The sequence below is a fragment of the Pygocentrus nattereri genome, chromosome 17 (genome assembly GCF_015220715.1).
Source record: "Pygocentrus nattereri isolate fPygNat1 chromosome 17, fPygNat1.pri, whole genome shotgun sequence".
Classification (NCBI taxonomy): domain Eukaryota; kingdom Metazoa; phylum Chordata; class Actinopteri; order Characiformes; family Serrasalmidae; genus Pygocentrus; species Pygocentrus nattereri.
This window is the reverse complement of record NC_051227.1, coordinates 28,918,461-28,929,239: the sequence shown is the minus strand read 5'-3', so window position 1 is coordinate 28,929,239 and position 10,779 is coordinate 28,918,461. Positions and strand designations below refer to the sequence as shown.

The following is a 10,779-nucleotide window of genomic DNA, read 5'->3' as shown; positions in this document are numbered from 1 at the left end:
AAGAAGGCTATTCTGTAATGATGCAAAATAATGTAATGTAATGATGTAATGAACGCTGTTTAATAGAAAAGCACTAAGCTGCTCTAAAAATCTTCCAGTTCATTTTATAACAGTGACAGTATTCAACAATAAACAAAGATATATACTGCAGTCTATTTTGTGCAAAACCACTGAAAATCTGATGTCCTCTTTATAATAACTAATTAAAGTATTACTCTTTGCACAGCCACTTACAAAGCATTTTGCTCCTCAACAGCTGATTAAAACTTGACATTTGTCTCTGCTTCTATATATAGCCAGTTGTGTCCTCCGTGGCCTACGCTGTATTCCTACAGGCTTTTGTGTAGGCATAGCAGAGCCCTGTTGTCTCCATTTTAATCTACAACTTCCATCAACACACAGGCTGTACTCTATCTAATAATTCCTCCCCAAACAAGGCTTTTAAAGCACAAGTTTGAGTTTAAAAGATAGATGTAATAAAAGGATATAAAGGTTTGATATAAGCATTTGGTTTGTCTCCCAAACTGTATACTGTATTCTGTAAATTTGTGTAATCATAAGGACATTCTCTCAGATTGTCTCTCAGACGCTAAAACATAAGCTACTTTTACAGTTCACGAGCATCTGAATTCTGTGACCATGTTACAACATGTGTCAGGCTCCAATCCTCACAGGCCAAAATACAGTCTTTATGAAGTGAATTCAGAGTATTAGATGAGTGTAAACGCTGTTCTCTGCAGCACTTTGGCCCGGAAAGTCACCGATTTGACATGCCTGTTCTAAACTGTCATTTATTGAAATAATGTTTAGATTATTCTTAGTTCAATGTCTTAAAATTTCTTAAATACCTGTTCTTCCAGACTCCAAAGAGATGCTCCTATGTTGCCCTACATTTTTTATGTGCCCAGTTATACCTTGATTGTAAAATATTAAGTAAATATACAAGATTAAAGCACAGAGGCTACAATAAATAAATTAAACAATAACATTGATGAAAACTTCTGAATAACAATTGATCTAAGATCTATTAGTTTTGCTATAAATTTAGCCTTCTGGTGGCCTTAATGCATTTCTGCTAGTGTTTGTTTGTTGATCACAGGAGTTATCAGGAAAGGCTTTAAGGGATGCCTTGATACCTGAACATAAGTAGGAGCCAAATTACTGATTGAAGTTGTTCTCTGAGATTCCATGACATAGCTGGCTGAAAAATCTTCACTCCATGAGCAACATCGCTTTAAAAATAAGCGCATTAGTTAGCTGCACCACAACCTCAGTGATGAGCCCAGTGATGACTCATTGGCCCATGAAAGACGGTTGCTGCTGATAAGTGTTTTGTCATTGAAACACAACACATTGTTTGGGTTCACCAAAAGTCTTTCAACCATTTTACTTCAAGAATCATAATTTTCTAAGATTTCTAGCCATTATGCTAATAACCTTAGTATACAAAGGTTGTTCTTTCACGTCTTCTTCTTCTTCTTTCGGCTGCTTCCTTTAGGGGTCGCCACAGTGGATCATCTGCCTCCATCTTGCCCTATCCACTGCCTCCTCTACTTTTACACCAATCAACCAATCATCTCCATGTCCACCTTCATTACATCCATAAACCTTCTTTGAGGTCTACCTCTTCTCCTTCTACCCGGCAGCTCCATCTCCAACATTCATTGACAAATATATCCACTATTCCTCCTCAACACATGTCCAAACCATCTCAACCTGGCCTCTCTGGCTTTCTCTCCAAACTGCTACACCTTCACTGTCCCTCTGATCTGCTAATTTCTAATCTTGTCCATCCTTTTCACTCCCAATGAAAATCTCAGCATCTTCACCTCCGCCACCTCCAGCTCGCCTCCTGTCTTTTAGACAGAGCCACAGTCTCCAAACCATACATCATAGCAGGACGCACTACTGTCTTGTAAACCTTCCCTTTCACTCTTGCTGCTATCCTTCTGTCACACATCAGCCCTGACACTGTGGAATTATTAGCCTTAGTATTGCTCATATTACTCTTTTAAGATGTATTAAAGAAAGCTTAATGGTTATATTGTGCTATTCTAAGAGCTAAGAATCAGCACATAAGGCTGTGTGCTGACTAATGGTGGAATACACAAGGACGTCAGATAACAGGTAATACCTCGAAGCTGATAGTAGTAGACCCTGGGATTAGCACACCACACATGTGGTTCATCTGGTCAGATAAGCAGAGCCATTGTTTGGAAAATGGGGGGAGTTGATAAACACAGGAAATACCTTAAGCTGACCTTGCAGATGCACTCATGTCACGAGCGCATCCTTAAACTTTTATGATGTGGATTAGTGAGATGGCCTAACGCACATATTGGAGGCTGGGGTAAGGAAGGAGCGGTCATGCAACTATAAAAAATGGAGTCAGATGAGAAGGGGTCAGAGCTTACTTGGGAGATACATGATGCATGTTCTCTGTTTGTAACCTCTCCAGAATTCTGTAATAAAACCGTTTGTTTCACTTCAGTCTGATCTACTTGTCTCATTTACTTTGCATCAACGAACACGCAGGACTGGTTTCGTCCACAATTTGATGACCCCGACGTGATGCAAAGGAGACCATTAGAAAAACAGGCTTGATCTTCCTCCATTACTCATCACAGGCGCGCCATTTAAAAAAGGTAAGCAGAAACCTATTTAAATAAATTCTGCATATTGACAACTGCTAAATTATAGATGGGTAAAAGAGGTTGGATCAGGTAATTAAATTTAAAGGACTGAATTGGAACAAACATAAGGTAAAAATATACTGAGTGTTTAATAAGGTATTGGGTCTGTGGTTTTTTGCCGGGAATTGGTGAACCCCTCCCGTCATCTGACGAGTGAATGGGATAAGGACTGGGTTGAAAGTCCCTGGGATTGGCTCTCCCTAAAACAGGGTTGGAGTCCCTGAGGTTCAAGTCCTCTAAAGCACCAGGTTGGAGACCCTGAGGTTCAAGTCCTCTAAAAGTATCAGGTTGGAGTCCTTGAGGTTTGAGTCCTCTAAAGTACCGGGTTGGAGTCCCTGAGGGTGGTCCTCTAAAGTACCGGGTTGGAGTCCCTGAGGGTGGTCCTCTAAAGCGGCCATTCGTGATAAGTTTGAAGTTCCTCACATGCAGCAAACCTAACGGTGACAACTGAGCATTGTGAGTTGAGCAAGTAAAACTTCGAAGACGTCTTGGTGAGTACCAGTTTTTGATCAACATGGCTGAATACAGTAAAAGAGATTTAGAAAAAGAATTGGATAATACAGTTGGGGTGGGGAATTGGCAATGGAAAACATTGGAGGAACAGATAATTATTTTGGCTAAAGCGGTTTATGACTTGGAAATAGATCCAAAAAAGTGGAAAAGGCTGAGAGCAGAAACGGAGAAACTGTTGAGAAAATGGATGCTGGATAAAGAACTGTCTCCCCATGACCAGATTTCTTTGGGACAGGCGTTAAATGATTTTACAACTAGAGCAATAAAGGAATTAGACGAGGCTAAGGCAGAACATGAAAAGGCAGGAATGTTTAACAAAGGAAAAGCCAGGAAGAGGTTATCAGAAGCAGAACAGGAAATAGCTAAGGTCAGAAGGTTGAAGTGCACATATAATGGCAACCTGGATAGAATGGTGCGGAGTGGTGCCCAAGTATCCCCACCCTCCTACGATAACCTAACGCCAGGCATATACCCCGTCATTAACGTACAATCAGGCACAATAGACATAAGACCGCAACAGCCCGGCCCCTCGACGCAATCTACTGAGCGTGTTCGGGAGTGGGTGTGTCAAACCCAGAACCAATCAGATGCAGCCCAGAACACCTCGCTCGAATATAATTTTAACCCTAATAACCCCTTTTGTAACAGAATAGCACATGAAAAACCAAATCCACCCAACGTATACACAAAGTCTGAGGGTGACCCCGCCGGTCAGCAGCGCCCGACCCAACGTGCCTCCCCACTCTTACGTGTTGTAGGAGGTGGAGCACAAGGGAATGCGGAGCCATGCCCCTTGGTGATGGAAACGGGGGGTTCCCCGGAGGCCATCCAAACGTGTGGTGGACAGGAGCCCCACCCACCTCCCACTGATCCCCAGTGTCAGCTCGAGCAGACACCAGTGGAGGTCACATGTGTATTTCAGGGTAAATATCGTAAAGATCAAGATAAAGAGGTATCCTCCGGGTCTCTTGCGAGCCAGGCTTCGGTTAGAACAAGTTTAGAAATAGACGAGAGGCTCAGAACCTTAGAACGGATGGGAGTTAATTTGGGTGAGCAATTGTCACAGTTAGAAATAGACATTAGGGAGGATGTCGATCGGGAAGATAGGGGAATACACACACGTACTCGGTCACACGTACGTAACAATCGTGGCGATAAAACCCCTTTAATGGCCCCCCTGTTAGCCACCTCACAAGGCGACATGAAATACGTCCCGTTTAACCTGTCTGATGCGGCGGGACTGGCTGAGCAACTACCACCTTTAACAGCAGGAGGAGGGCCATGGTTAAAACAATTGGCTAAACTCACAGGAGGAGTTTGTTTAGCTATAGGGGATTTCAGAAATCTCCTTAATCGCGCCACTACCGTATTAGATGCCACAGACGTAGAGAAACAGGCAGACATTGAGCATGTACATAATTCAGAGCGTCTCACCCGACACGCAGACGTCATTGCTGATGTCATGAGAAAAAAGTGGCCAGTGCAGGCCTCCTCTACTGTCCCTTCCTACCCGTGGGATGGCAAGACCAACCCAGCTGAGTATATGGGTCTTGCAGCTGAGGACTGGATCAACAGAACTAGCGCACACCCAGGCCACGGGGGCGTACAGCAAATATGGTTCCGTACAGCCATCCTAAAAGGTATGCCAGATTATGTTAGAAAAAAAATGGAAGATGATCCCAATATGGGACCAGACGCCTCACATGACTCATGGTTGAAAACTATTCTGTTTTATATGAACAAACATAAGGGACAGGTAGACACCAGGACAGGTGAAGTAGACAAACTGCAGTTGGAGCTGATGAAAGCTCAACTGGCAGAGGCTCGAAAGACTTTAGGTGAGGACAAGAAAAGGAACAACCCAGGCAATATGGTGATTACCGCTGATGAAGACAATTCTGTTAATTATGCAGGGAGGCAACCACAATCACAATCCCCCATTTCACAGACGCTGCCTCCCCAGACCCAGCTGTTGCCAAATCAACCACAGTCAATTGTGGTTCAATATCAACCCCCACCATATGGGGGTCTGTACAGGGGACGTGGCAGAGGCAGGGGGAGGGGTAACAGGGGCGGGGGCCGTAGTCCGCAGCAGTATGATTTAGGCTGCTTCAGATGTGGCGCCATGGATCATTGGGCACGACAATGCCCCCATCCGCTGGTAGGAGCACCACACCATCCTCAGCCTCAACACCAAGCCACCTACTACCCGGCCCCTCACCCAGGTGCTGCCCCAGGGGGACAGTACCAGATGAGTCCATGGGGGGGAGAGCACTGACGGGGCCCACTGGGGGACCCTGATAGCGTGGCCATGGCAGAACCCATGCTATCACTGACTGTGGGGCACCTGAGATTGCTATTCCTGATTGACACAGGAGCCACCTTTTCTGCGATCAACTCTCAACTTCCACCAGATATGATGAGTAGTAACTATCTCTCAGTCAGAGGTTTCTCAGGGGACTCAATGACTCTGCCCAAAACCAAGCCATTGGTTGTCTATAATGGCTCACAGACTGTCATGCACACATTTATCATTGCAACTCAAGCACCAGTGAATTTGTGTGGACGAGATTTGCTGATGAAAATGGGGGCTTCCATTCTGTGCAGCCCCACAGGACTGACTTTAACTTGGCCAAATGGTCAGGTCACAAGTTGTTATGGTGAGAACAGCCCAAGCATGTATTTAATATCTGCCACAAGTGATGACATGGTGGATATTTATTGGGGCCTGATCAATGATACAACTACAGGGGCGTTGAATTTATTTATCCAGTGGAGACCATGGATATCTCGGTTGGAACCCTATGGTCCTCCTCCCGACCCCCCTCATCTCACCCTCTACTATGACCCTTCGGCAGATTTGCCCTATTATGATTTATTCCAATCTGAACTGCAAGATGCAGAGTGGGAAGTTTTTTCTCCGGGTATATATGTTGGGCCTGAGGGTGTGGCAGCTCCAATTACACTAACACCAGCACAATCACAGTGGTATAGAATGTCTTCCTCAGCGGCGCCACATATTTCGTTAGCGCTACATCCAGGCCATATGGCAAAGCAGTTAGGGGGCATGACCAAAAGGGCAAACGCTGCCACTGATTGGGTACAGACGCAGATTCCTGATGTTTCCTTTTCTGAAGCCACAAAAACATATTTCATAAGGGGTGAGACCCATAATCGCATCACGTTGACACATGATTTGTTAACTAGACATCATGGTTGTGAGGCAGCTGACCATATTGACACCCCTGTCCTTTTGTCACATCTCCCGGACAGATTGTGGTCTGAGGGCCCCGATGACGTAGGGCAAATACAACAAACTCCAGTCTCATTTAATATGACCTCGACTAGACCAATCTGGCTTCCCCAATATCGCCATAAACCTGAGGCTATGGCCTCCCTAGACCAAACTATTGATGCACTCCTTAGAGCTGGAGTGCTAGAACCATGTCAGTCTAGGTGGAACACTCCCATTTTGCCAGTTCCAAAGAAAGAACCTGGGCACTACAGAATGGCACATGATTTAAGGGCCATTAATGCAGCCCTGGCCACCCAAACCATCCCCGTTCCTAACCCATATACCGCACTATCTGAACTAGACCACAACAAAACTTGGTTCACGTGTGTAGATCTGGCCAATGCCTTTTTCTGTGTTCCGGTACATGAAGCGTGTAGAGACATTTGTGCGTTTACACATCGTGGCAGACAGTACCGGTACACACGTTTATCACAAGGCTTCGCACTTTCACCCGGCCTGTTTAACCAAGCATTAAAGCAGAGTTTGGATACTTGTTCTCTCCCTGAAGGTTCCATTTTAATTCAGTATGTGGATGATCTCCTGATTGCTGGAGACACCCAACAGGCTTGTATTGAGGCTTCAATAGCAGTATTGGAGAAATTGGCTGAGTGCGGATATAAAGTCTCGAAGCAAAAATTGCAATTTTGTAGGTCAAGAGTCACCTTTCTTGGCAGAGTGGTCACTAAGGGGAGTACAGGTATGTCCCCTGAGCACCGGTCCTCTATTTTAAGCCATCCCAAACCAATTACGGTCAGAGACATGTTGGCATTTTTAGGGCTGGTAGGATACAGTCGTTCATACATACCTGATTTTACTGGTCGCACCGCACCGCTTCGTGAGATGATAAGGACATTAGGGATGAGAAATTTGTCAGGCATTTTGTCATGGACACCTGAACTAGAGCAGGCGTTCATTGAACTAAAACAGGAACTAGCGCATGCGGCTGACCTTGCTAGACCAGATTACACCATTCCATTCTACCTGGATGTTTCTGATACACCCTCATTGGTAAATGGGGTGTTGTTTCAGAAAAAGGGGGGAGGTAGACAGGTGTTAATGTATCTGAGTATTCCTCTAGAATTAGTAGAGAAAAGACAACCATGTTGCACCAGACATGTTGCAGGACTAGCCAAATTAGTACAAAAAACAGCACACATAGTTGCAGGATATCCATTACATGTGCTGACCACACACGGAGTGGTAGCATATATAAATTCTCAGATGTTCACACTCACTCCCCTCAGGCAAAGACGCATACATAAAGTACTGACGGCCCCCAACATTACTTACACTCATGATGGGATTAACATGGCAGATAACATGTTAGAAGGACCCCCGCACGAGTGTGCGAGAAAGGTAAAAATAGAAGGGAAAATAAGACCAGACCTCAAGGGCACGCCAATAGAAGGGGCACTGAATTTGTGGACAGATGGGTGTGGTTATAGGGGAGAAGGGGGAGAAATAAAAGCAGGGTTTGCGGTAGTACAAGAAATGAATGGGGAAGTAGATGATTTTTGTACAGTGATCTCAAAAGAAGTCAAGAATTGTCCCTCAGCTCAGAAAGCGGAACTATTGGCAGTCATTGCAGCGCTCGAATTAGCAGAAGGCAGGGCAGTTAACATCTACACAGATTCAGCCTATGCAGTGGGAGCAGCTCACATTGAATTACCCCACTGGAAGGAGACAGGTTATCTCACCAGTGTGGGCAAACCCGTTAAACACAAGGAGGAGTTGTTAGCACTAGAGAAAGCGATACAACTACCAAAACAGGTTGCCATCATAAAGTGCAAGGGACATCAGAAAGGGGACTCATTGGTAGAAAGAGGTAATGAGGCAGCAGATAAGGCAGCAAAGGAAGCAGCAGGTTATAAGGAATCAAGTTTGCAGATGGTGTTGAAGGAAGGTGAACTATGGGAACCAATTCCGACAGGAGAAAAGCTCAGGCAACTGCAGGACCAGGCAAGCCCAGAAGAAAAGACTATTTGGCTGGATAAAGGTGGTACAAAGGGTGAGTTAGTCTGGGAAGGTCCCAGTGGACTCCCAATACTTCCAGCCTCTTTGGCAAAAGCAGTGCTGGGAGAAGCTCACGGGTTGGCACATGTAGGAAAGGTACAGATGAAGGAAAACTTGAAAGGATGGTGGCACCCATTTCTATCTGCCATGATAGCCACACATGTAAAAGAATGTCAAGTATGTAATGTAAATAATGTGGGTAAAACTTGCAAACCAGGGGTAGGAAAATTCCCTAAGCCCAATGGCCCAGGGGAACATATTCAGATAGATTACACAGATATGATTCAGACAGTCAGGAAGTACAGGTATCTGTTGATGTTTGTGGGTGTATTTTCAGGTTGGGTGGAAGCGTTCCCCACTATGAGGGAAGACAGCAAATCAGTCTGTAAAATGTTGATCAATCACTGGATTCCCCAACACGGGTTTCCCAAAAGAATACACTCAGATAATGGTACTCACTTCACAAGTAACGCCTTGGCATGGGTAGAGCAAGTACTAGGCCTGAAACATGCGTACGGATCAGTGTACCATCCACAGTCTCAAGGGAAGGTGGAGCGCATGAACCAAACACTGAAATCAAAATTGAACAAAGTTGTATATTCTACAGGGCAAAATTGGCTGGATGCCCTACCAATTGTATTAATTAGCATCAGAAGCTCTGTAAACAGAGCTACAGGGTTCACGCCCTTTGAACTGATGACAGGTAGATCTTTTCCGGGGCCCCATACTGCGCTAGCGTGTAAAGACATACAATACAAATCTCACCAAGCCTACTTTAATGAGCTGAAAGCATTGTGTCAAGCTTACTCTGTGCAGGTCCGCTCCAAGGGGGAACCAGAAATTGACGCCCCTCCGGAGGTAGCACTAGCTGAGTGGGTTTATCTGAAAGTAATCAAGCGGAAGTGGTGTGAGCCCAGGTGGACAGGACCCTACAGAGTGGTCGAGCGAACGTCTCACGCCGTTCGGCTTAGTGGCAAAGGACCTGCTTGGTACCATCTCTCCCAGTGCAGACCAGCGCACCTACCGAAGGCAGAAAAGGAGTCCCCATCCAACGGGGCAGAATAATCCCCGGGGACAGAGGCACAACAGGGAAAGTCTACCCTGCCTCCAGCGCAGAAGGGCCAACATCTGGCGAAGAGCACCTTTACACATATACATATAGTTAATTATTGTTCGTTAGCTTTTGGGGTAACATGTGGTTCCTCGGAAATGACAGAACACAGGGGTTTAGGAGACTCTCCTTAGAAGACAGAAAGGGACTTGAAGAAAAGGAGAAATGTGTTTTATATGCGGGCATGATTATTTTATGTATGTTTGGTATTTTTATGCTCTGTTTTGCAAGCTTCGCTCAGATCACCTTGCATGACAGCTCCTCCCTCCCCAATACTACAAATGATAATATCACTCAGATAACACAGTATCTTAACATGAACACCTCCGTTAACCCCGACCATGTTACAGCACCACCGGACATAGTTAAAATCAGAAGTAGACGATCAACTACAAACAAAGACCATTGTATTAGTAAATACGGGGGAATAGAATTAGACTACACCCTAGGCAGCTCCACAGCATGGACCTTTGATTTGTGTGACGTCATTAACTGCGCAGGTCAGAACTCAACATATAGAGGTTATGACGTATATCTTTGCTGGGATCTGCAGGTCACGACTAAGTGTGGGTTTGGTTGGGGCTGGGATGATAGGTGGTGTAGGTATTGGCACTCAGTGATAAAATATACGGGTAGATGGCAACCCACCTTAGCTGCAAGAGATGCTTACACTCATAAGACAGATTGGGAACATATGTCATTTCAACGAGACTTTAGTAGGACTCAAAATCCATTGACCTTATCTATTAAATGGGAGAAATCGATTATGGATGCGCATCGGGGTAGGACTGGTCGTTCTCCATACCTCATATTAGGAGTAGATGTATCAGGTAAGGACCCATTAGGGTTAATTAAAATAAATATGCACAATAAAGTTGTATCAGCATCGGTTAGTACCATGACTAATACATTTACCCCCGCCACCCAGGAGGTGACTGATCCAGGGCTTAAGGGCTCGGACTATACTAAGTGGTCACCGGGTGATATTGTTAAATTAACTACAGGATACGTAGGGGATAATTTGTGGCTCAAATGGTTAGCAGCCCAGGCTGGGGAAGCTGGGATGGAGGACTGCGTGGCTTGTGCACAGGCTCGTGCCCCGCTCTCCTTAGCCCCAGCTCCTTTATTTCCAGACACAGATATGACAGGCTTTA

The 10,779-nt window shown here is 45.1% G+C and overlaps 1 protein-coding gene across 1 annotated transcript; it reads left to right on the top strand.

Moving 5' to 3' along the window:
- Positions 1–5,307: 5,307 nt before the first annotated feature.
- On the top strand, positions 5,308–9,599 carry LOC119265752. Its single transcript, XM_037546466.1, has one exon. The coding sequence runs from the start codon at positions 5,518–5,520 to the stop codon at positions 9,577–9,579; it is 4,062 nt and encodes a 1,353-aa protein (XP_037402363.1). The 5' UTR covers positions 5,308–5,517; the 3' UTR covers positions 9,580–9,599.
- Positions 9,600–10,779: the final 1,180 nt, after the last annotated feature.

Excerpts from the sequence above, each read along its gene's own strand:
- LOC119265752 (XM_037546466.1), top strand. The coding sequence starts at position 5,518 with ATGGCAGAACCCATGCTATCACTGACTGTGGGGCACCTGAGATTGCTA.